The 26,122-nt window shown below is 44.3% G+C and overlaps 1 protein-coding gene across 3 annotated transcripts in view; it reads left to right on the top strand.

Annotated features, from left to right (window-relative positions):
• LOC114093319 (kalirin) overlaps window positions 1-26,122 on the top strand; it is a 450,305-nt gene that overhangs the window by 196,516 nt on the left and 227,667 nt on the right. For all 3 annotated transcript variants that reach the window (XM_071615264.1, XM_071615263.1, XM_071615265.1), the window contains exons 4-5: window positions 12,101-12,293; window positions 15,780-16,292. In XM_071615264.1, the coding sequence (XP_071471365.1) occupies window positions 12,101-12,293; window positions 15,780-16,292 (706 nt within the window). The remainder of the gene's footprint in view (window positions 1-12,100; window positions 12,294-15,779; window positions 16,293-26,122) is intronic.

Raw genomic sequence — 26,122 nt, 5'->3', positions numbered from 1 at the left:
CAGCTAGTGGTGTTGCTGCAGCCTGGTACCAGTCCTGAGCTCTCTGCAACCTCTGATATGGACAGAGCCTATGAACCAGTAGGGTCCCCAGAGCAGCACATGGGGGTCAGGGCCTCCCTGGTGTCAAGAGCAAAGGAATTTTTCTATCAACACAGAGCTTTCAGATTCTCTAAGACAGCTATTCAGGGGAAAAGCATTTTTTAAAATCTGATTTTGAGCAAAGACCCAGAGCCCACAATGCCAATCCTTCCTGTTCCATTTCAAGTTCTAAATATGCACTTCCTCACTGATCCCCTCACCCTCTTCTGCTTTCCTTGATATCTCTTGCTGTTCCCAGGGTCCCTCATCAGTTCTCTTGGCCAGAACAACTTTGGCTAGCTGTCAAACAGAAGGCAGACTGGTTACAGGATGAGGGTCACCTGCGCTGAACTGGTTTGTGAAGTCCAGTCAGTGGTCATGCCCTGGAAAGTGACTTTGCATTAGGTATGGTATGGCCAGCATTGGTGGATGTTTGTGCATGTGCCTGTGTACACTGCAAGCAGAGGGCTCGGGCTTTCAAGAGGGTGATGACTATTTAAGGAGAAACAGGAAGAAGGGAGCAGAGGAAGCCTATGCAGGCTATCCTGAGGGCAACTTCCTGGAGGGTTCCACCTGCCTCCCCAGAAATGGGAGCCTAGCTGAAGGGCCAGGAGGAGGGGGTGGATCTGCTAGAGGGCAGGGAGAGGTGTGGATGGGGCAAGAGGAGAGGCATTGGAGATGGATGCAGAGATCTACTGCGTGATTTTAGGGGTTTGGATCTCACTTTATGACTACTCCTGGGAATGCTGGCTAGAACCCGTGTTCTCATTTAACACTTCACCATGCCTTGGGGGGTGGGGAGAAATGGCTACATCCCTGCTTTGTAACAGAGGGTTTTGTTTGTTTTAACAGCCTCATTTGGGTATCATTGGGTAGCCAATTTTAAAGAGGTAGAAAACACCAACCTTTCTCATCTGGTCTCTGCTTAGGTTTTCCTGGGTATCTGACCAGGGCAACAGTTGGGTTTGCTTCTGGCAAACTCAAAGGTAGGAACTGGCCAGGGTTAGTTCCTAGCCCTGGAAATGGGCAAACAAATGTCCAAGCTCTAGCTCTTTAATGGTACCTAACCATGGCTGTATGTTAAAATCACCAGGGGGAACTTTAAACAACTATTGAGGCCAACCCCAGGCCTTCTAATCACAATCTCCCCACTTCACAGAGGAGGAATTGGGGTTTGGATAGAGGGGTAAACATTCCCTTGTACTGCCCCACCTCCCACTCTGGCCCTGACATCTCAAGTCAGAAGAGAGGAGGCAATAAAAAAAAAAATAATGGGTTGTTAAAAGAGTAGAAACTCCAAGGAGGCTGCTTCCAAGGTGTTCTTTTTACCACTTGTGATTATACCAGTTAGAAAGCTCAAAACAGGTGCTAATGTGTCCTTAACACTTTTCTTCAACACCTGCTTGTTTCTGGTTGCTTAAGAAAGTGGGTGTGGTCTGGTGGGGCAATCAGCAGAGAGCTGCCAACACCATTAGAACAGCAATGCAGAGCCCAAAGCAGGTTAAGGTGGATCAGGAGATCCTATAGAAGAGGTTCTCCATGCACTTGGGAAAGGTATAAGAATTCCAAAACAAATGGAGTCAGGGGAATCATTTTTTTCCTCAGAATTCCAGGGACCTTTTTTATTTATTTTTTGTCCTGGGGATTGAACCCAGCGGCACTTAACCACTGAGCCACATCCCAACACTGTTTTATTGTATTTTATTTAGAGGCAGGGTCTTGCTAAATCGCTTCGGTTCTTGCTAATTTGCTGAGGCTGGCTTGAACTCACGATCCTCCTGCCTCAGCCTCCTGAGCCACTGGGATTACAGACATACTCCTCCTGGCTCCAGGGACCATTCTTTCTCCTCAAATTCTGACCTGAGAATTCAGCTTATGAAAAGATTTAAAGAAGTACAGGTACAGTACAGCTAGAACAAAAAGCAAAGTGATAAAAACACTTGTTTGAAGTTATTTATTTTTTCTTCTTTTCCTGGTCAGTGCTGGTTATGAACAGTCTCCTAGTGGTAAAGTCTGCCTAAGGGACTAGAGGTGTGGCTCAGTGATAGAGCACTTGCCCCACATGCAGGATACCCAGTACTGAAAAACTAAAATAAAACCCAGGAGCCATGGGTAAGACTTTTTCAGATCTCCCCCAATATTGTCCTGCACTGTTGGTCTAGCCTGTACCTGTAGGACTAGAACAACACAGTGGCATGGCCTATGCTGTCCTTATTTAATGGGGAGTCCTTAACTTGCCTTGTCCCTCCTCTCTGACACTTGGTCCTCAATGACCAGACTAGCCTTCTACTCCAGTGTTAAATTTGTCCCCATCCCTGGACAATTTATTGAATAGGTCTGATTTGAAGGTTCAATCTGCTCCATCCTAGTCTAAGGGGCCTTCCTGGGCTCCCACACTGGGCTTCTGACACCCCCAGCCCAACATTCTGCAAACCTCAGCTAGCACCAAGTGAAGTAGCCCCCAGCAGTGCACACTAAGGAGGTAAGCAGAAATCCTTGTCTGTTCAATTGATCTGCTGGAGCGGGACATGTCGTGGATCTTTGCTCCTACACCTACCATCGGGATGGATCCATATTATATTTATTACAGCATCTCTTTCTAGTGAGAATCTGCTAGACATTCATAGAAATGGCAAATCTCAGGTTGCATCACAGGAGCTGGGACAAAAAGGGTCAGGCCATGTCTCTGCTGCCCAAGCTCAGTGGAAACCATTAGGATGGTGCTCATTCCTGAAGTGGGGTGCTAGTACTCGCCCAGGATATCCTGGGCTGCCAAGCCAGATTACTGGATGCCTGCTTATTCAAGGAGGGCTTTTTCCTATCAGTTCTAGAGTGTTCATTGCCTAATTAAAAGCCTGGAGAAAAGCAGTGGAAACTTGAATGTCTGGCCCAGATGTCCAAGACACCCAGCAAATGCTAAACAGGTTTCTTCCTTCCTCTGGACTTGCTGCCCTTGGCTGAAACGTGGGGTTGTGAAAGACTAGCAAGCATAAGCACTAAGGTTCCTCCAAGCTCAAATGTTCTCTGCCTTTGTGTGACAAGATGGCATGGTACTCTCACACACAGATCCTGGAGTAAACAGACCTAGATTCAAATCCTGATTTTTCTTCTTTTATATGACTAAGAATGTTATTTAACCTCATGAACCTCAGTTTTCTTAACTATAGGGTGGGATAACCATAACTCTACCTGTGAAGGATGAATAAGATATTGCATATAAAATGCTTACCATACATAAAGCCCCAGGTGCTCAGTACAAGTTAGCTTTTATCATTAACATATGAATATGTCCCATTTTTTCATACAAAGAACTTCTCCAAGTTTCAGTGGTTTGGCTCTCAGTTGATATCTTTTTAACTTTAGGTTTTTGAGGTCTTGGAGATTTAGAGTTCTGGCCCACCTGAAGCTGTTGGTCTCCTGCTTTCTGACTGAACATCACTATTTCTGCCTCCTCCCTAGCCAAGGAGTAGCCAGGACACTATCTGTCTTTCACTACAGGGCCTTTGCATAGGCTGTTGCTCTGCCTGAGGCTTCTGGTGTTCTCTTAGTTTCTTCACATAGTTTAGGTGTCTGCTTAAATGTCAGCTTCTCCTGTAGCCTATCCTGACCACCCGACAAGTTCCTAAGATATCATAACTTACATTTATCTTTATCTAGCTACTCTCTTGTGTCCATCTCTCTTTTCAGAATGTAACCTTCATGTTTGTCTTGCCCACATTTATATCCCCAGGGCCTAGTAGTGGGACAGCCCAAAAGTCAATGCTCAATAAATATTTGTTGGATGAATAAAGTAATGGATAATATGGTGCATTTGTGTTACACCATATTATTTACTAGGTACCTTCGCAACTAGGTTCTCCTTTGGAAACTACATAAAGTCTCTGAAGGGATAGAGATTGAATAGCTAGAACCTGGCTGTAGTTTCTTCCCTGATCAGGTAAACACAGGGTTATGGTCATGCATAGGCAGAGCCCTTAGCCCAGTGTAGGATGAGTGGGCAGAAGGGAGTGAATCTTTAGGAGAGGACTTCTTGGAAGAAGAGGCTTATGAGTTGAGCTTTAGAATATAGTTAATATTATCTAGGCAAAGATGGGGTTCAGTGGGCAAGCACAAAGGTCTAAAGGCATGAGAGGGCAAAGTACCTCTCAAAGTTTAGTTTAGCATGAATAATATGTTGCCTGTTTTAGATAGAGGAGTTCAGAGAAGATAGGGAAGATCAGAGATGAAGAAAAGGTAGTTATTAGGATCCAGTCTTTTGGTCAGACACTGGGAGTATCCAGGGTGGCTCACTAAAGTGGCCAGGATAGAATCCAGGGAGATAGTTTGAGCTTTGCTTGGCAGGGACCTGGGAAGGATTCCAGGGGCAGGGACTGGGAGGGGAACTAGAGGAAGTGGCACTTGGCTCCCTGAAACCAGACTGTATCAAGGACGAAGCCCTGGCCTGGGGTTGTCACTAATGGGTTCTCAGCCTTCCTGTCCAAGACCCAGAGTGACCTGTGGCTTGAGGCACTGGTGCCCTAGTCACTACTCTCCCAGCTGATGCAATTGAGTCTTCGAGTGTGTGAAACAGGGCTGGGATAGTAATGGCAGCCAAGACAGAAGTCAAATGCCAAAACCAACAAGTTGTGGAAGTGTGTGAGCAAGCAGGGACTGGGTTGCAGAGTGGAGGGTTTAAGCCTCTTTCAAAGACACAAGAAAGCATGACAACAACAGCAGCTGCCTCTTATAATGCCACCTGGGGATGTGTTTCACTGGTGGGCTGCTAAACTGTGATCTCTGGCATGGGAGGCCACCACGAATAAAAAGGGTCAGTTGTCTCAGGCCTGTTCATTAGTTCCTCACCCACTTACCCACTGAGGCCCTGCACAGCTGGATTCATCAGACCTGGGGCCAGTCCCCACAGAGTTCACAGCAGCCCATTTGGTCAAGAGATGAATATAGGGGTAACATACGTGAACAGACCTAAGACACCCCTAGACACACCCAGGATTTGCCCAGAAGTTTGAGATGAAGCTGTCAGACAGACATACTGAGCAGAAATCAGTGATTTCATGGCCATTTAGCAGTGGAGAGGGAACCCTGGGAATGCATCTTCATGCAGCATGTGATTGAGTCCAATAAGCCACACTGGGAGAGCATCTGCCACACCCTTAGGGGAAAGCCTCCCCTGACCAAGTGAGGAGGAGCTCAGTCTATGCAAAAAGAACCACAGATATTGACTCCCAGGGCAGAAATCTCCCCAACCCCAGGCTTGCAATAAATGATTCCATTCTCCAGTAAATGAGAATATGAGGCTATGGAGGGAGAAACTCACTCACATTTTCCACAGGCTACTGGATAGTGGGTTCACCTTGCAAATATTCTAACTTGTTTCATTGTTGTGCTGTCTGATATGGTTGTACATGACCTGCTGTTTATCAATGCGTATCCTAGCATCTGATTTAAGCAAAACGAGGATTATTAATCTCTCACAAACACACCTAAGAGATGAAGTGTCTGAATGATGGGGGAGACTCCTGGGCCTCATCTCAAAACAATTTTTCATCAGAATATTTGGAAGTTGCCCCCAAATCAGCATTTTAAAATAAGCATCCTAGGTGATAATGAAAGTCACTAAAATTTGAGAAACATCCACATAAAGTGGTGAAAATGCTTTTTTCAAGATAGTACATGCTTGCTGAGCAAAAGCAGTCCCGGTGACATTTAATGAACAAAAGCGTAAATGGTCTAGAATTGAGTACAAGAAACAGCTGATCAATCATCCGGTCATTCAGAATATACGTTTATGACTGCCGGGCTCCAGAGCCCTAGAGAGTCTATGAAACAGTTCTCGGCTCAGTTCGAAGGGACTGTGATTTATCACTCAGGGTGAGAAGCTGACCAAGGGGGCCCAGAGGACCAAGCCCCAGCTGGGAAGCAGTGGGGCAGGGTGAGGGCGGGTGGAGGGAGCCATGGCTGCCCTCTGTCCCCCTCTCAGGGACAGGTGGGCAAGGGAGACACTCACTTCTCTTTCTCCTTTGAGACAGACGTGAAGGCCTGCTGCTCCACACGCCACTTTCCTGTGCTCCCATCCCCACCATGCGCAGTGCAAAATTCTGCCCCTGAAAATTTGGCTTATAAGTATCTTTTAAAAGGTCAATCACTTAAAGGGCAAAGGAGGGCCACCTGTTAGTTATGTTCCAGTATAAATTGGTTTCCTAAAACTGCCCCATCTGAGTGAGGAGAGAGGCGGGCTGGGGATGGGAGCCCTGCAAGGCTCAGGTAGCCCTGGAGCACCTGGCAGACCGCATGGCTTCTGGAGTCGGGCAAAGGGGGTCAGGGGCTGTCAGTGCACCAGAAGCAGTCTCTACTGACTTTGATTTCTTTTTCATTGTCCCAGAGATCAACTAGCATGACTGCTTCTCTGCTTCAACATTAATTCCATCTCCGCTTCCCACTAAAACTGCCCTGACGCCCAGGACCAGGACCTCTCAGGTGCCAGGTGCAGTGGTTCTGCTCTCATAATGACCTCCCCCTCTACTGCAGCTCCTCCTAGAAAAGCTCTCCTCCCTTGTTTCTTGGATTTCACTCCCACCCTGGTTCTCTCTAACCTCTGTGTTTTGTCCTCAGGCTCATCTCCTTTCTTCTCTCTTCTCTTAAACATTGATATTCCTGCCAGTTCTGTCCTTGACTCAGAAGATGGTTCTTTTCCTCTGCTTTATTTCTGTCAGGTGATCTCACCCACTTCTGGGCACATCAGCTTGCGCCTGTTCATGGATTTATTCATTCCTCAAATATCAGGCACTGTGCAACTCCAAAATCAGAATGTGCAGCCCAGGTTTCTCTTGTCATCTCTAGATCATATATCCAATTGCCTTCAGAATTTCACCTATGTTCAAAATAGATCCTTTATATTAGTATTTATAACATACAATAAAAATAACTATCCTAGGCTGTGTGCATGTGTGTTGTTTTTTTTTTTTTGGTGGGGGGGGGGGCAGCAGATGATTTATTAAAGGCGTGCTTTCCAGGAGAAATTTGTAGAGAGTAAGAGAAGCAAAATGGGGAAGAAGATGGACCAAGCAAGGATGTGGCCTCAGAGAGTCTTGCTGTAGCTTCACTGGGGACCTGGGCAGACTCTGAGCATACATCACACTTCAGAGTCTCTCTGCCATGAGGAAGTGGGGTCAGGCTTCATGACACCTGTATAAGAGAGGCACTCTCAGCCCTGGGGTAGGGTGGTAACTGCCTGGCTCTCTGCTGAAGAAATAGTGCCATCAGCCAAAGGCAGGTTTCAGAGAGAGTGGCAGGTATAAGCTGACAGGTACAATATGCAAGGAGCTAGAGAATGAAATGGTCAATAAAGGGACCCTGGGAGGGATATCAGCAGCAGCTAAGACTAATGTACCAAAGACTGTGTGGCACCATTTGGGTGCTTTCTGTATATTAACAAACTTAACCTTAAAGGCAGCCCCTTAAGGCAGTTACAACTCTTATTCACATTTTACAGTGAGGGAATTGAGGCCCATAGAGATTAAAAGTAATGTGCATAAGGGATTTGCCACAAGTGAATGGTGGAGCTGGGTTCAGATGGAGGGAGTTTGGTTCTAGTATCCACACCCTGAACTGCTGCCTCTACCTCCTCAGTGGGTTGAGTCTTCCTGCGCATCAGGCACCATATGGCACTGGGAATCCAGCAGTAAAATGAACACAAAAATCCCTGCCCTCATTGAGGTTACTTCCTGGTAAGGAAAGATGAACAACAAATGAATAAAATATATTATCCAGATGGTAATAAGTGCTAAGGAGATGATAAATTAGGGGAGAAGGGGGCAGGGAGTACCAAATGACGGTAACAGTTTTAATCAGGGAGGACTTCACTGAGCAGTCATTTTAGCAAGAACTCAAAGGAGAAAGTTTCTCTGCTTCTATTCTCACCACTCTTTTGGGTTGATCCAATCAACTCTCCTGCTCAGCTGCAGGGCGTTCTTTCCATGGTACCTGATTGTGTCTCTTACCTGGTGGCACAACATTTAGGGGTTCCTCATTGCCTTTAGGAAAATCCAGCACTCCCACCTTGGCATACAAGTGGGTCCTGATTTGAAGCCTGCTGCCCCTCTAAGCCTTTTCTCTTGCAAGACCTGATTTAACATTGTGGTGCTTGGAACAAGAGAACAAAAGGAAGCCCATATACCTTTTCTCTGAATATTTAAAATTAATGTATCAAGCTAACAAACTGTTAAATAAAACATGCTCTGTCCTTCTACCTTGAAAAATCTATCCTTGTAGCAACCTATGAGGCCATCTTCAATTTAGACTTGTTGGATTCCTCTGAGTCCCATGCCAAAGCGTAGCAGCACAGGGGGATCAGCCCCAGCTTGCACTCCATCTGCCTTCTCTGCCTACTCCCCAGTCTATCCTACATGGCAGGGCCTCATGCCTGCATGTGGACACTCCAGCTCACACGTCTTTCTAGTTATGTACTTGCAAATAGCCCATTGCCACCCCTATGCCTAGGGGTACATCTACTGGTGGTGCTAGTTGCCCTTGGGGATTGGATCCTGGAAAGAGGTGTTCATGAACCCAGGAAGTAGGCTAAGGGCCCTTTGGGCTGAGAATTTTAGAATTTCAGGTTCTAAAAGCCTGGTTTAGAAGGGGAAATGGGGAAGATGTGTAGCATAGATCTCCATGGCCTCAGCAGGGTGTGTGCAGAGAAAGGCCGGAGCCCCAAACAGGGCTAGCACCAAGAGCAGCATGTGTCATTCTCTGCTTCTTATTCATGTGCCTGAACCAATGTGAGATGCTTGAACTTTCTTCATCTTCTTTTGTTTCTTTGGTTTTGTGATTTTGTGCTGATTGCAGAATGGAAGTCATTCCCCAGGACTTCCTTTGCCCTAGCTTCTTTCATCTCTTGTGAGCTCCCTCAACTAATCTCCTCATTGCTGACCCCCAGTGCCTGTGTCCAAACACTACAGCCACACGCAGTGTTTGTGTGGTGGGTATGGGTGATAAAGGGACCTGAGCATGGGTTTAAGTCTGCTGTGCTTGGCCACTTCCTAGTCATATGACTTTAAGTGAATGTTGTGCTTCAGTTTCATTTTTCTCTAATGGAGATAATCATTCCTAACTTATAAGGTTACTGTGAGGATTAAATTAAATAATATATGGTATCACCCATAGTCCCTGGCATAGAGTAAGCAAGTGGTAAAGTTGTCTCCCCTCCCTCATCTATTTCTCTTTCCTGAAACCAGACACACCAAAAGCACCTGGGGAGATTCGGCTGTTTCCCCAGAAAGAAGCTAATTGGATTAGTTCTCAGCATTCAGGCTCTAGGCCTCTTTCTCCCTTGCCTGAGTTAGTGTGAACTTTCTGGAGAATGTTAGTACCTTGTTTCTACTTTCAGTTGTCAGAAATGGTTAGTTAATAGTGTGTAACCTGCTACTGACAACCACATTTAGATGTTAGGATAGGAAGTGACACTGAGTATCCATTTTTGAGGACATAGATTTCTCATCTCATAACAATATGATAACAGATGGAGCCTGAGGAACAGGGCAATGAATAAGACCCTTTCTCTAAAGCTGGGCAGAGTCCACAGTCACCTTGCAGTCCACTTACCTGATGTGAGTGGGTGTGCAACAGAAGTGAGTCAGGAGAAACTAAACTCACTCACTGAGAAGAGCCACGAAACCTCTCTAGAAAAAATGGATAAATGAACCGATTCACAAAAGAAATAATTGTGGGCCAATAAACTATAGCTGGTATTCAAAGACAAATTTAAATAAAATTCAATGTTTTTTCTTAGAAATAGACAAAGATTTTAAAAATTCAGTGACGGTGCTGGTTAGGATATAGTTAAAGGGGTACTTTCAAACATTGCTGGTAGATGAAAGTTGATACATTTTCTTATAAGTCAATAATGATAAGACTGTGTAACAGTTTCAGAGAAGCTTTAGATATGAGAAAAAAGCTGTATGTTACAGTGCAAAGTAAACCACTATGTAGTCTGAATACTGTATTCACAAAAATGATTGAGAGGACATAGGCCAGAGTATTATAAACTCCTACCACAAGCATCTCTTATGTAGGTTTTTTAAATATTTTAGCTTTATGTAGTTTCAGATATTCCTGTTATAATGGGAGATAAATACTGTAATTTAAGCAAAAGTCACATTGTTTCAGACAACAGGGCAGAGAACATTATGAATGGAAGACCTCGGCCACTTGTGGATTCACTGAGTGTCAGAGAAGGAGAAGAGGCAACTCCTTTCCTTTGGGATGCAGAATTTGGGGAGAAACAGTCTCAGCTTTCCTCTCCACTGGAGAGAATCCCAGCACCTGGGGAACTTCCTAACTGAGAGCTCGAGCGTGTGTGTGTGTGTGTGTGTGTGTGTGTGTGAGTGAGAGAGAGAGAGAGACATCGACAGTTAAACGAGCTGCAACCTATCCATTTATTTTATAAAATCAAAACATAAACTCTCTTCTATTATTGTTACTGGTTGAGATTTACTAATGAAGGCTGAAAAGAAGTTTTTGTCCCCTTTTGTGGCTTAAATCCTCCAACTATAGTGTTATCCCTAGTGGCTATCCACCACTGTTATGTGGTGGGCACATCTGAGGGACTCCTAATACACACAGCGGTTTAAACAAGCATTATCTAGGAAATAGGGAATTAGGTGAAAGACCCTAAGGAAATACTACACTAGTACTTATGTGAAATGTGAATTCACCAAAGTCTACTTGGACTTACAAATTAAATAGGTATGTTAAGTAAACCAAAAATAAGAGAAGGAAAACTCCCTAACTACCAAAACGTAGACTTTCTTCCCAAAGTGAGATATGATAGCTCTTTTGAGCTTCATTTTCTGCTTTCTGTTTTCAGGAGCTTTAGTCAGGGTTTAAGTATTTAAATAAACTTTGTTACTGGATATGTTACAGAACAACATCTTGACATACTTAGTCTGCTTCTATCTTGGTTTTCAAGATGGTCCCTGTCACTTCAGCTGTCCTGAATTTTGAGAGTCACATCCCCACCCCAAATCCTAAAACTGCACATTTTCATGCCCAAGTCTTTCAGTAGGGGAACAAGAGACAGAGAAGCAGCTCAGCATCCACCCGTTCCTTCAGCCCCAACCTTGCTCTCTGAGGGGTTGAAATGACTCAGAAATCTGGTTTTGTAAAGTTGACATGTATTTTGAACCACAGGTAATACATCTTAAATAACAGTGATGGCAAATACATGTTATCAGTAGTTTGTGTGCTGTCCCTAATCAATTGGCGGAACCATCCTAGAGCCCTTTATTGAAAAGGATTCTGTGGCCCAGTTTGTCTTCAGCAGTGAAGAGTAGTGGTGTCTTCTACAGATGTGGACACACCGGGAAGAAGAGCATTCCTGCTGAGGATATTCCATCTCAGATTTAAGGGTCAGCAGTGTCTCTGTCTTTAGAGAATTTGAATGCAAATGGAGAAAATATGATTCATCCTAGGAAGGAGAAGGAGACAAATTAAAAGGGAAATAAAATTGAATATGAATATCCAAATGATAGACATCCCAACAAGGAAATGGACTCTAAGGAAAGTTATTATTTGCTAAGTGCAGGCAGAAGGCTGAATGTCAGGACCATTGGTCAGTGGGATTAGTTTAGAAAGGTTTTTGGAGACAGTACATTTTGAGCTGGGTCAGAGACCCAGTATGAGGTTGGAATGCTGGTACAGGGTAAGGGGAATGCAGGTTCCCAGGTGCTTTTTGTCTATGTGCTATTCATTCATTCATTCATTCATTTTTGGTACTGGGGATTGAACCTAGGGGTGCTTTACCACTGTGTTACATCCCCAATCCTTTTAATTTTTTATTGTGAGACAAGGTCTCACTAAGTTGCTTAGAGTCTAAGTTGCTGATGCTGGTCTTGAACTTACCATCCTTCTGCCTCAGCCTCCTGAGTTGTTGAGATTACAGGCTTGCACTTCTTTGCCATGTCTACCTGAGGACTCTAAAGTCTCAGGTGCCCAGAGTGACCATGCCTGACCTCTGATCTTCCCACAGTGAGGACGTGTGCAAACGTGGCTTCACCGTCATCATTGACATGCGGGGCTCCAAGTGGGACCTCATCAAGCCCCTCCTCAAAACGCTACAGGAAGCCTTTCCAGCTGAGATCCATGTGGCCCTCATCATCAAACCCGACAACTTCTGGCAGAAACAGAAGACCAACTTTGGCAGCTCCAAATTCATCTTTGAGGTAAACCTGACTTCTTTTCTACCTCCCCTTCCCTCCGCTCTGCCACTCATTCTTTTCACTCTTCTCCTTTTCCAATTACCCTACAATATCCAAGATGTCAAGGTCTGAGAATTCAGGATTCCTTGGCCTCCTTGGCCTTATCAGATGGAGCCTGGCTGGGTAGGAACAAGAGGTTCAAGAGATGGTGCCAAGTGTACAGCATTATAGGACAATCCCATGGTGGTGGCATGACACTGGAATAAAAGCAGAGTTGCAATTTGTGTCAAAAGCTCTTACAAATTTATGTTCGTTGATCTAGTAATTCTTCCTCTAGGAAAAGATTCTTTTTTAAAAAATTTCTTACATATATGACAATAGTAAAAGGCTAAACAAAAAGGTAAAAAAGCTTATTAAAATTAAAACCTAAAATTGTCTACAAAGACATTCATCATAGTATTTTACATGAATAAATATGTACATATACACATATCCATATATGTAATACATTAGTATATGCATGCATATATAGGTTGTAGCCCAACTTAATTTTGGCAATATTAATACACAAATATTATGAAACCATTAAAATATTAATTAGAAAATATCACAAAATGTTCATGCTATATTGTTTTTAAAAAGGCAGGTTATAAAACACTATGGGCTGTGTAATTTGGAATTTGTTTTCTAACTATGGAGAATACTGAGATGTGTGAAAATGTTTAGCAGTGGTCTATTCTAGGTAGCTGGATAATGGGTGATTTTTATTTTCTTCATTGTTTTTAAGGATTATACATTACTTCTATAATCAAATTTTTAAGAATCTCTTGAGAATTATTAATAACAACACATCATATTAAATCAAAGATTTAAACATCCTTGTTCCAGCCAAATTTGAGCTGTTCCCATTTAAAATGCTGGTTCTCATCTGTAAGGGGATGAAGTGTGTACATATGTGTACATGCAGGTTGTAAAGGCATCACTACTTTTACTCTTTCAGCCATTTCCATTCCAGACTGTTGTTCCCAGAAGTGGGAACACCTGTATGTGGAGTGGTGGCCCCAGTTGGCTGCAGTTTGAGCACAATATCCTGACACTTGACTGAGGAAGTTCTCACTCTCTGTAAATAGAAAGAAGTTTGTCTGGGTTTAAAAAACAGTTACTACCATAGTCTCCCAGCACCTTACTGAATGCTAGGAGTCCAGTAAGGAAATGCTTTTAATATTTTGGGTTGTTTATACAACCCAAAATTGTTTATACAGAGGTGCTAACAATAAGCTTATGAATTTATAAACTGAAGAGACTGAAAATAATTCTTTTCAGCTGGGTGCACTGGCACATGCCTGTAATCCCCATGGCTCCAGAGGCTGAGGCAGGTGGTTCACAAATTCAAAGCCAGCCTCAGCAAAAGTGAGGCTCTAAGCAACTCAGTGAGACTCTAAATAAAATACAAAATAGGGCTGGGGATGTGGCTCACTGCTCGAGTGCCCCTGATTTCAATCCCCAGTACATGTCCCCCAACCCCGCAAAATATTATTTTCAGGAAGTTTTGAAATTTTTGCTCAGTGTAGCTGCCCTACACCTCCCATCACCTATAACTTCTTCACCCTAAATTCAGCAAACTTGTCTCTGCCTCCTAAAGAAAAGATACAGGACAAGATAGCTCAGGACTTCTCACTCAGGAAAATAATGGTAAATGCTATCTTAGAAACAGCAAAAAATGAATTCCTACCACAGACTGAGGCAACAAGACATACAGGGATGAGAGTACAGCATTGTTCAACAGCAGATACTTAATGAATAACTGGTGAGTATAATCATGGGGATTTCCTGGGAGTGGTAAATTCAAAGGGAAAAGTCCTCTAGAATAGGGTTTCTCAAAGCTTAATGAACACAAATCCCCTAGGGATCTTGCTACTTCAAGACCAAGTAGGTCTGGAGCAGGCCCCGAGATTCTGCATTTCTGAAAAGCCCAAGTGATACCAGTGCTGCTGGTCCAAAGGCCATGCTTTGACTAGCCACAATCTAGAGTAGCAGGGTTTGTAATTCTGACTGCACATTAGAATCAAGAAGCTTTAAAAAACTACCCTGCCCAAGCTCTAGTCCAATTAAATAAGAATTTCTAGGGGTAAGTTGTTTGTTTCCTCAAACTCCTTCTCAGGAAATTATAATGAGCAGTCAGGTTTGAGAAGCACTATTCCAGAGCAGCCCTCCTTCCTATGGTAGCTCCTTCCTGTGTCTTAGGAGGTAGATAGAGGGAAAAGGAAGAAGAGAAAATGCTCAGAGAATAGCAAGACAAACTATTTTCACAGGTTCAAGCCATGATGAAGCTATCAGATCATCATGGTGAATGCCAATTGGCCTGGAGCAGGTACTCCACACCTGTGAATTTACACTGACACACTTAATCCCAACAAGTTCTATGGGGAAAGTAGTACAGGTTGAGTACCCCTTATCTGAAATGCTTGGGACCAGAAGTGCTTCAGATTCCAGAGTTTTTCAGATTTTGGAATATTTGCATAGACTTTACTATTTGAGCCTCCTTAATCTGAAAATCTGAAATCCAGAATGCTCCAAAATCCATTTCAATTTTGGGTTTCGGATTAGGCTTCTCAACCTGATTTTTTCTCCATTAGAGAGGAGACTGAGGCTCTGGAGGCTTAAATAGCTTGCCTCATCATGTAGTTAGTAAGTATGGGGAACTCCAAACCCAGATATTTCTTTTATAGCCTCTTTGCCAGAGGGCAGCAAAGTCCAAAGCCTTATGGGAAGGAAAAGATATTTACTGATGACTGGGTGGCTACCTGCACTGTGATTTGCTGGGGACACTCTGCTTCCTTGAAACAAACATTCGCCACTCTGTTCTCCAAAAGCTTATAGGAATCGCATAGAAAACTCAGTGCCTGGAACCTCTCCTCTGTTGCCCAGCCCTCGTTTTGTTCACTGTGCCAGTCTGACAGGGAAAGCCTCAAAGCTGACCCCAGCTTGATGCAGGAAAATGGACTATGAAATCTTTGCAATCCAAGTACCAAGTACTGACCCACATTGCTTAACCCAGCCATGATAATGCCCTGGCCGCACAGGCCTGGGTCTTACAGCTATAGAAAACTGAACCCCGACACATGGGGTCAATTTTCCTTCCAGCTTTTGCTTCTAGTATCTGAAGCCCTGATATGGTAGACTCAGGGTGGAGAGGAGGGAAAAGGAAGAGACCAGGATCACAAAGGTAGGCTTTCTTTAGATGTGAATGTAGGCAGGTAGAAAGGCTTATTGAGGCAGTCTGCTGTCAGGTGAAACCACTGACCCTGGTGGATCCTGTGGCTCCTTAAGGGTGGGCCCCACAGTTTCCCACTTGCCTCTTCCTAGGCAGGCTGTGGTCATTGTTATGTGGACTTACCTAGTCCTTTCCCCTTGCCTTTCCCTCTTCCTGCCTATTTCTGCCCTGGTCTTCCCTGTTCTCCACATCTTCCCACATCACTGAGACTCCCACTCTGTGTCTGCCTCTTCCAGACGAGCATGGTGTCTGTGGAGGGCCTCACAAAGCTGGTGGACCCCTCCCAGCTCACGGAGGAATTTGATGGCTCCTTGGACTACAACCACGAGGAGTGGATTGAGCTGCGGCTCTCCCTGGAGGAGTTCTTCAACAGCGCGGTCCACCTGCTCTCGCGCCTTGAGGACCTGCAGGAGATGCTTGCCCGGAAGGAGTTCCCCGTGGACGTGGAGGGCTCTCGGCGGCTCATTGACGAGCACACGCAGCTCAAGAAAAAGGTGCTGAAGGCCCCTGTGGAGGAGCTGGACCGGGAAGGGCAGCGGCTGCTGCAGTGCATCCGCTGCAGTGACGGCTTCTCAGGGCGCAACTGTATCCCCGGCAGTGCCGACTTCCAGAGCCTCGTGCCCAAGATCACCAGCCTCCTGGATAAGCTGCACTCCACCCGGCAGCACCTGCACCAGATGTGGCATGTGCGCAAGCTCAAGCTGGACCAGTGCTTCCAGCTACGACTCTTCGAGCAGGATGCAGAGAAGGTAGGAAGGGAGGCCAAGCCGAAGCTGTAGTGCACTGGGGCATAGCTGCTTAGGCAAATTGATGGAGGTTGCCGATCTACCTCTGATTAATGACGGGAGAAATTTTGTTAAACTTTTTTAAAAATGTGCCTATTAGTTTTAGCTGGTGTAAATCTATTTGGCCATTGATCACTGATTATTCGTAGGGCTTACCCTTTTATAGTATTTATTATGTGCCAGGTGCTGTTCTAAGCACTGTGTGTTAATTAATTCCTTTTAATCCTCTCAAAACTCCTAGAGGTAGGTGGATTAACATTATCCCATTTTACAGGTGAAGAAACTGAGAGGTTAATTCCCCAAGCTCTGAAGTACAGTCTGGCTGCAGAGTCCATGCTCTTACCCACTGTTAGGCACTGCCCCTCTGCATGCCTGCAATTGATGTTTCAAGCTTGCTGAGCAGCAAAAACAACAATACTAGCAGTGGCCACTGTAACATTAATTAGTGACTATTGTCCTGCAATGTACTTTGCTACTTACAAAGCACGTTCACATGTGGAGTCTTGTTTAATCTCCACAATCCTTCATTCCCTGTGAGGCAGGTGATGCCGTCTTGACACATAGGGAAGCTAACGTTCTTTTTTTTTTTTTTTTTTTTTTATTGTTGGCTGTTCAAAACATTACATAGTTCTTGATATATCATATTTCACAATTTGATTCAAGTGGGTTATGAGCTCCCATTTTTACCCCATATACAGATTGCAGAATCACATCAGTTATACATCCATTGATTTACATATTGCCATACTAGTGTCTGTTGTATTCTGCTGTCTTTCCTATCCTCTACTATCCCCCCTCCCCTCCCCTCCCCTCCCCTCTTCTCTCTCTGCCCCCTTTACTGACATTCGTTTGTCCCCCTTGTATTATTTTTCCCCTTCCCCTCACTTCCTCTTGTATGTACTTTTGTATACCTCTGAGGGTCTCCTTCCATTTCCATGCATTTTCCCTTCTCTCTCCCTTTCCCTCCCACCTCTCATCCCTGTTTAATGTTAATCTTCTTCTCATGCTCTTCGACCCTACTCTGTTCTTAGCTACTCTCCTTATATCAAAGAAGACATTTGACATTTGTTTTTTAGGGATTGGCTAGCTTCACTTAGCATAATCTGCTCTAATGCCATCCATTTCCCTGTAAATTCTATGATTTTGTCATTTTTTAATGCAGAGTAATACTCCATTGTGTATAAATGCCACATTTTTTTTATCCATTCATCCATTGAAGGGCATCTAGGTTGGTTCCACAGTCTAGCTATTGTGAATTGTGCTGCTATGAACATCGATGTAGCAGTGTCCCTGTAGCATGCTCTTTTTAGGTCTTTAGGGAATAGACCGAGAAGGGGAATAGCTGGGTCAAATGGTGGCTCCATTCCCAGCTTTCCAAGAAATCTCCATACTGCTTTCCAAATTGGCTGCACCAATTTGCAGTCCCACCAGCAATGTACAAGTGTACCCTTTTCCCCACATCCTCGCCAGCACTTGTTGTTGTTTGACTTCATAATGGCTGCCAATCTAACTGGAGTGAGATGGTATCTTAGGGTGGTTTTGATTTGCATTTCTCTGACTGCTAGAGATGGTGAGCATTTTTTCATGTACTTGTTGATTGACTGTATGTCCTCCTCTGAGAAGTGTCTGTTCAGGACCTTGGCCCATTTGTTGATTGGGTTGTTTGTTCTCTTATTGTCTAATTTTTTGAGCTCTTTGTATACTCTGGATATTAGGGCTCTATCTGAAGTGTGAGGAGTAAAGATTTGTTCCCAGGTTGTAGGCTCTCTATTTACCTCTCTTATTGTATCTTTTGCTGAGAAAAAACTTTTTAGTTTGAGTAAGTCCCATTTGTTGATTCTAGTTATTAACTTTTGTGCTATGGGTGTCCTATTGAGGAATTTGGAGCCCGACCCCACCGACTGTAGATCGTAGCCAACTTTTTCTTCTATCAGACAGCGCGTCTCTGATTTGATATCAAGCTCCTTGATCCATTTTGAATTAACTTTTGTGCATGGCGAGAGAAAGGGATTCAGTTTCATTTTGTTGCATATGGATTTCCAGTTTTCCCAGCACCATTTGTTGAAGATGCTATCCTTCCTCCATTGCATGCTTTTAGACCCTTTATCAAATATAAGATAGTTGTAGTTTTGTGGATTGGTTTCTGTGTCCTCTATTCTGTACCATTGGTCCACCCGCCTGTTTTGGTACCAGTACCATGCTGTTTTTGTTACTATTGCTCTGTAATATAGTTTGAAGTCTGGTATCGCTATACCGCCTGATTCACACTTCCTGCTTAAGAAGATCAAACGTTCTTTGATCTTCTGCCTGCAATGGCAGACCCGATGTGCATCCAGTACCCGCTCAGCCCCTAGTCACCAGCTTCTCTGTCCACACCTCTTCTTTCTGGAGCACTTTCTCAAGTAAGACACCATTTTCCTAACAGTGAATTTTCAAAGCTTTCCCCTTATCAGGAAAAAATAAGATACGAGAAAGTGAAAAAGAAAATGGCATCTAGTGTGTCTTTGCTGAGGACACAAAAATACCTTCTCTTCAAGCTAAAGAGGAGAAAGAAGAGTTTCCTATTGTATACCCTTTAAGAAGAGTAAAACAGGCTCTCTTCTATCAGTTTTCTGGGTGTGACTTATAGTTATTGCACCATCCTGTTCTTAGGAATACCATGGCATCTCTCAGTAACTTATGAATTTTACAAACATTATCTGATGCTTTTGTGTCTTTTAAGAATCTATATTGAAAAATCTCTAGGTATTTTATTTACTTATTTCAGCAGTGCTAGGGATGGAACCCAGGGCCTTGTGCCCCGGCAGGTACTCTACCACTGAGCTACATCCCTAACCCCTCTCTAGGTATTTTAAACTGATAAAATCAAGATATAAAACTTTCCATATAATTACAGTCCTAACTTATGTATAACAGGAAGAAATCTATGACAATGTTAATAGTCTTGAGATCCATAGAGCATGTTTATAGTTAATTTCTCTGTAAATTTTGTGCTTTCTAATCTTATAATTTATGAACACAAGAAAATCAATATATGTAGTTTTTAAAAGAACACAGATCCCTTTCTACAACAGAACTTTTTAACTTCACTTGAACAGTTTTTGGAAGAGACATGTAAAGGAGTTTCCCTGACCTTCCTCGGGGATCCTTGCCCAGTGGCCTGTCCTGCTTGGGTGGGGCAGCTTGGATCGTGGAATCTATGCACACTTACTGAGTGACAAGAAGACAGGTCAGGAGCCAGTTGCTGTGAAACCAGAAGCAGGTACTTGACACCTATGGCCAATGCTGGGGAGGTTTGAAATACTTCCTTTTTACTAGAGATCTGTTCTCCTTGGGTTAGGCAAGCTTTGCAGTTTCGCATTGGTGTCTGTTTCAGTGAGCCAGGGACAGGAGGGGAATAGAAGACTTTGGTTTATGTAGAAGTGCTGCTAGATTTGGGGTCCTTCAGAGTATCCCTGAATGTCAAGGACATTTGAAGCCTGAATGGGACAGAGATGATACCAATCTCAGAAACAAAATAAGCAGCATCAGAAGTCCTTGGGTAGGGAGGGCTGCCCTTTTAGAACCATCCTTTAGCCTCAGAAGTCCTTGGGTAGGGAGAGCTTCCCTTCCATTCGACTGAGCAGTCATTGTTCTCAGACATGTATCTTCTCAATTCATGCTCACAAGAATTGTGTAGTACATTATTTTTCCTATTTTACAGATGAAGAAATAGAAACTCAGATGGCATGGTTTTCCCAAACACACACTTCTGATTGGATAGCACCAGTAGTCTGTTTCCAAAGCCCACCCAGGCTCTTATCTAGTAACCCTACTGTCCCTCTGCTCCCAGAACCAGCCTCATGTTACCTGAATACCACTCTTAGCCCTTCAGTCTCCTGATCCATGCCTTGATGATTCTAGAGAAGAGTTCAAATCCCACCTTTAATGCTCACTCTTCAGCAGGGGCTCTGAACCTTGATCAGCCATGAACCTTTTTGTTCTGTTGAAGCTTATGGATTCCTTCTCAGAATAATATTAGTGAAAATATGGAAAACAATTATTTAAACTGTAGTTATTAAAAATTTTAAAAATAACAGTGACATGTACTACTACTTAATTAACAGGCTAAATAATAGATCTACTTGAAGTCTAATAGCTATAAAAATTTGACATAGTAATAAGCCTAAGTCTATTTCAGGGGAGCCACCCTGATGTGATGTGGAAACATGTGTGTTTCTATTGGTGTCAGGTGTGGTATGGCTAATACTATTGTGGGCTTATGCTGGAAGGGAATACTATATAATTCAGCTAGAAGTTAATGAAAATAAATTTTTCCCCATCTAAGTACACAATTCCTGAATTCTGTCTGTGGACTCCAAGTTTAGAATCCTTGGTCTGGGGTGTGCTCATACCTTATAAAGAAGTGTGTGTGTGCACACATGCGCATGCGCAAGAGTGGGAGGGAGACAGAATATTAAAACCAAAACAGAGGGAGTGGGAAGGATGATGGGAAAAGGGCAGCCCGGGAATATTTTGACATTGAGTCAGTGGTGAAAATGCTGCTCAAGCTTGACCCAGCTGCCACAGAAAATGTGCTGGGTTGGAGCTGGGGAGAAAAGCAGTCCTTTTAAGTTGCTTCCAGATTAATTTAAAATATCTATGCAGAGCTAAGTGCCTCGGCCTTTGACTTATTTGGTGTTTTTGGAAAGGGGTCAGGCGGGTGATGGTTTGGAGTCAGGACTGTGTGCACATCCACATCTAAACAAAGGCTGAGGAAATAGTTACTGCGTGAGCTGCATCTCAGTCTCCTTTTGGTGGGAGGCATGCTGGCTGGTCAGTGAGGCCTCTAACTCCAGATCTGGGAAGCTCTTGGCAACCAGAGGAGTCTAGTGACTGCTCAGCTTCCATTTTTGTGATGGGGGTGGGGCAGAGTCTCTCCTCTGGCTCTGTGGGGTGACAGCTTGTCCCCAGGGCTGGTGCAATGGGCTGGTGCCAACTGAACTTGGAGCATAGAGCCACCTTGGGGCATAGAGCCACTTCTCACCACCTTCCTAACCCCTGTGGCAACCCCCTGCATTTCCAATCTAGAGGAGGTGGAGAGGGAGCCATGTTCTCTCCCAATTGAACATCCAGGGAGAAGGGATTCTATCTCACAGATAAGTCACAAAGCATTCACTTAATAATGGTGAACAGCTTTATGAATTCAAAAAAGTCACTTGGAAAAAGATATGTATACCAGAGTTTCTGTTCCAGGGCAGGTTGTTATTTAATAAAGGGGGTGGACACAAATGCTCGTTTAATTATTACATTTTAAAACAAATTTATTGAGGTCTAGTTGATATAAGCTGCATATATTTAGGGCATACACATTGATGAGCTTGGACATGAGCATACCCCTTGCCTCCAAAACCATCACCACTGTTAAGGTAACAGGCATAGCCACACCTACTCGTTTCTTTTTAATGAAGCTCATTTATTTGTGCTGTACACCCTGCGCTGTCCTAGACATAGCCCCTGTGTTTGGGAGTCCTGAGAGAGGAGGGAACATCACAGCTCAGGAGTGACAGGGAAGCTTTAATGAGCAATCTGTGGGAGTGCTGGGTAATACAGAGATGTTCCAAGTAACACATGATGTTTTAAAATGAACCACTGCTGCCTCAACCTAGTATCCTCTGGTCTATAACTAATGGGCCTGCCCTCCACTGTGTTCACAGAACACAGGCTGGGTCACTCCTCATTAGCCTGGCACAGATTACAGTTCTGTGCACAGCCATGTCTCACAGCCACAGTGGACACCCACAGCTGCAGTGGATCCCTACAATGAAGGTATCAGTCCTGCAATCAGCCCATTACCAAACAGAAGGGACAGGCCTCTCCCCCAGGAGTGTCCTCTGTGGTAAATGGGGAGTGCTTCAGGTGGACTCACTCTAGATGTGTCTTCAGGAAGCGGGGGGGGGGGGGGGGGGGGTGGAGCACACTGTGGAGGATCCTCCCTGGTATCCCCTTGTGAGTGCCTTGGGTGTCATCTTAGGATGGTAGAACTGGAGGGGACCTTGAAGTCAAAAAGTCTGCCTCCTACACACTGCAAAATCTCATCTCGGCTTTGTCATCTGATGACAGCCACTGTGACCTCACAATGTCCATCTACATGCTGATGCCAATGAGAAGCATCAGAAAATACTGTCACTGCTGCACTATTGGCCTTCTAATCCAGGTGCAAGGTCCCCCATTTTCCAGTCTGTAGGAAAGTAGCCAAGCTCAGAAGAGCCCCAGTGTATAACTAGACTGAACCGATGGGGAAACCCTTGTCCACTTGGTGTCTGAATAAAGGAGGCTATACTGATGTCCACCAGAAGGCTGCTTTTAGGCCAAAGCAAGGAGGATACTCCCATTTCCTACAGGAGAATCCCCTGCACAGCAAACAGAGCTGCCCAGTAGAGTTTCCAATATTAGAATCAGGCTTACCATTGTTTATACAGCATGTTGATTCGTTTCTTGTATAAACGCAGACTTGGGAAATGCCAAGACAAGATCTTCATCAGTATATTTGAGAGAGTATTTTGGTGCCCACTTTCCCATGGTCCAGGTATCCAGCCCAAATGAAACCTCTTATGTTTTAGATGCTCAGAGGGGACTGTGGCTCTTGTGGCTGCTGTGCCTCCTCTTCCTGCATCATCCATGAGGAAGTCTCCCTTAAAGAATCTAATATTTAAATGCTTCCCTGTATATTTCTTTTTGCATGGTAAGACTCTGTTCACATCCATGGTGCCATGGCCATTGGAAATGGAGCTACTGTGACTGGACTTACAGTTGCTCCTGGAGTGACACTTATCAGTTAGTAGACCTTAGTTAGGCACATCTTTAGCAGCTGATCTCCAATTATGTTACCAATAAAACAAAGATAAAGAATTTGGACTGACTCAGTGTTTTTAACTTCTGCTTCCACACTGAGCTCTTGTCACATGCCATTCCTTTGTGAAAATAGCTTTCATCAGGCAAAGTGGAGAGGCCAAGGTCATGATAATGGTAGTTGTAGTGTGGCAATGGAGGTGATGGTGATATACTTTTTTTTTTTTCTTCTCAGTAGAACCCAGAGATACTCTACCACTTAGATACACTCTCAGCCTTTTTAATTTTTTTTTTTTTTTTTTTTTTGAGACAGGGCTTTGCTATGTTGCTCGGGCTGGCCTCAAACTTGCCATCCTCCTATCTCAGCCTCCTGAGTCACTAGGATTACAGGTGTGCACCACTGCATCCAGCCAAGAATATTAAGTTTTAAGGAAGCCTATCTGAATCTCCAGAGCAGTTTGATGAAGTCCCCCTACCTCATTTCCTGATTCCTCCTCCTTTAAGACTTGCTACACTAAATAAATATCTAAGCCCTTTTACAGCTCAACAATTGTACACTAATTTTTGCTTTCTATTCTCCCCCACTATCTTCAGTATGGTCTTCTTAGAATTGTTTCCTTGGAAGATTGTGAAAAATAAGAAACTTTTCTCAGAAAATAAAACCATAATCTCTTAAGTACTTTTCTACTTAAAAACAAACAAGCAAACAAAACCAGGCTTGCTGCCCAGGGTTGTTAAGAGAATGAAACAGGGTAATGTAGGTGCAGGGCCCTGCGCGATGCTAGGCCCCGCAGAATGGCTCCCTCCATGGCGGCTTCCCTTCCTTCTCCCTGCACTATTCCAGTCACGATTCACTCTTCAGTCACTGCTGCCTTCTGAGACCATGCAGAGTGTCACTGATGCTCTCTTCTAAATGAACTTGCTCCAAATAATTTTCAATTATCCCTAATGGAACAAAATTAAGAATTGATTTTTAAGAGAAGTTGGAAATTATGATGTAGTTTCATGGGGGTCCCACAGGTCACCAGGCTGTGCAGTGTCCCTGGGTAAAGCAGAGAAGAGCACATAGATCAAACCGGGGTCACACCTGATGGTCAGCATCAGAGGGTGGGGAGCCTCCACAGGGAAAGGACTCTGGAAAAACAATGTCCTTCATGCACCCACAGAGGAAAGTGATTCTTCCTAACATCTCAGGGGAGGTGATTGCACCTCTGCATTCACCTTCTACATCTGAGACACTTGTTACCTGCTTTGCATTACAGCTAATAGCTAAGAGCATATTTGTCTTTTTCTTTGCAAACCTCAGATCATAAATACTTCCTACAATCCATCATCTAAGGCATACATCTATGTGTTTTTATGTTCTTAGAAGTCTGTGCAAACAAAATAATGCTTTCATGTTAATTGCCAGAAAAATATGGTACAGGGGACCACTTGGTGAAGGGCTCAATGGCAGGGAGAAGGCCACTGTGCCAAGGGCTATATGTGCTTTCGTGTTTTTTGAGGTCTGTATGTCCTGCTAGCCACATTAGCATTTCAGGACATCCCCAGGATGTCCCTGTCATTGGGCAAAGTATCTACCTCTGTTTCCTGCTTTCTCCCTTCAAGGTATTAATAGTTCTGATCACTCCCCAGAGCCTGAAGCAGGGCTCAAAGTCTCATCCTGCCTGGGGTAACTGGAACCAGTGGGGCCAGTTGTAGAGAGATTCCACTGCCTCTCCTTTTGCACTGAACTCTGGCCCACTGTCTTCTTTTCTTACCCATACCTCCAACCCCCATGCCCATGAGCCAGCAGTAAGCACGATTCCACAGTCATTTGTCAAAGTGAAGTGCCTTTGTAGAAGTTACAATACATAATATGTTTGTGAATGTCAACTTCCAAAATGTTCTCACACCCATGACCTTAAGAGGTTTTCTGGTCCAGCCCTTCCTTTTACGTAGAACACTTTAACTTAGAGCAGAGACCCACCCAAAAGTTGCCAGTTAGTGGTTCATTATTTGGGTCTCTTATTTGCCTTATGTGGTAGGCCAGGTGGGCTTGGATATGAACATCATTTTGCAGATGGGAAGGACACCACGGCTGAGATTTGGTGAGGTTGAGGGACAGGGAGACAGTGTTAGAAAGTAGACCCTCTGAGGCTGGTGCTTATCCTCTCTCCCCAACACATACCATGCCTTTGCTGTGCAGAAAAAAACAGCATCAAATGCCAGCAACCTAGGAGGTGGCTAAAGGGTCTGGTAGTGTAACAGAGAATAGGGGACCCCTGACATGTGTCCTTACCACTGATGTTTAGGGCCATAACCAGTCTGACCTCCAGAGGGGTGTGCCAAGTCTCAGCATGATTCAGTTGCTTGAGCCTCTCCAGTTGGGAGGGAGGCTTCAAAGAGAGCTGAGACCTTCGGAAAGGCCAGAAGGGCAAGGTCTTTACTGGGCAGCTTGTAATTTCCTGCTTTTTTTGGAGAAAGGCTCTAGTGCCCTCTTGTTCCAGGCCTCCCACCTCCTACAGAGGCTGAAACCACTGAACTGCTCCACCTCCTGTTGACTGGGCTCAGGGCAAGGAAGTGTGTCTATACCCCGCCCCCCTGACACAGAACACAGTGTCCTGAATTATTTCCAGCCTGCTGGTCCTGGGAATCTCTACTTACTTTTTCTCATTTCCTCCCCTTGAACATTAGAAACATTAGATTCCAAAAATAATCCAAGCCACAATGTTCTGCAGGCTGTATGTGTGAATGTTTTCCCCCAAAGCTGTTTTTCTCCCTCTTACATCCTTTCTCCCTCTCCTTTCTTCCCTTGTCTGCAATTCAGTCCCATTTGGATCCTGAGATGAGCAGCCTGGCTGAGGAGTGTGGGTGTGGAGAACAGCATGGAGCAAGGGTTGGAAGGGATGCTCAGGCTGAGGAGGCGTGGCTACTCCCAAGGTGCTCTCAGGAGGCTGGAGGGCACCTATACCCAAAGTACC

This window comes from Marmota flaviventris, chromosome 8 (genome assembly GCF_047511675.1).
Source record: "Marmota flaviventris isolate mMarFla1 chromosome 8, mMarFla1.hap1, whole genome shotgun sequence".
Classification (NCBI taxonomy): domain Eukaryota; kingdom Metazoa; phylum Chordata; class Mammalia; order Rodentia; family Sciuridae; genus Marmota; species Marmota flaviventris.
This window is presented reverse-complemented; position numbering and strand designations above follow the sequence as displayed.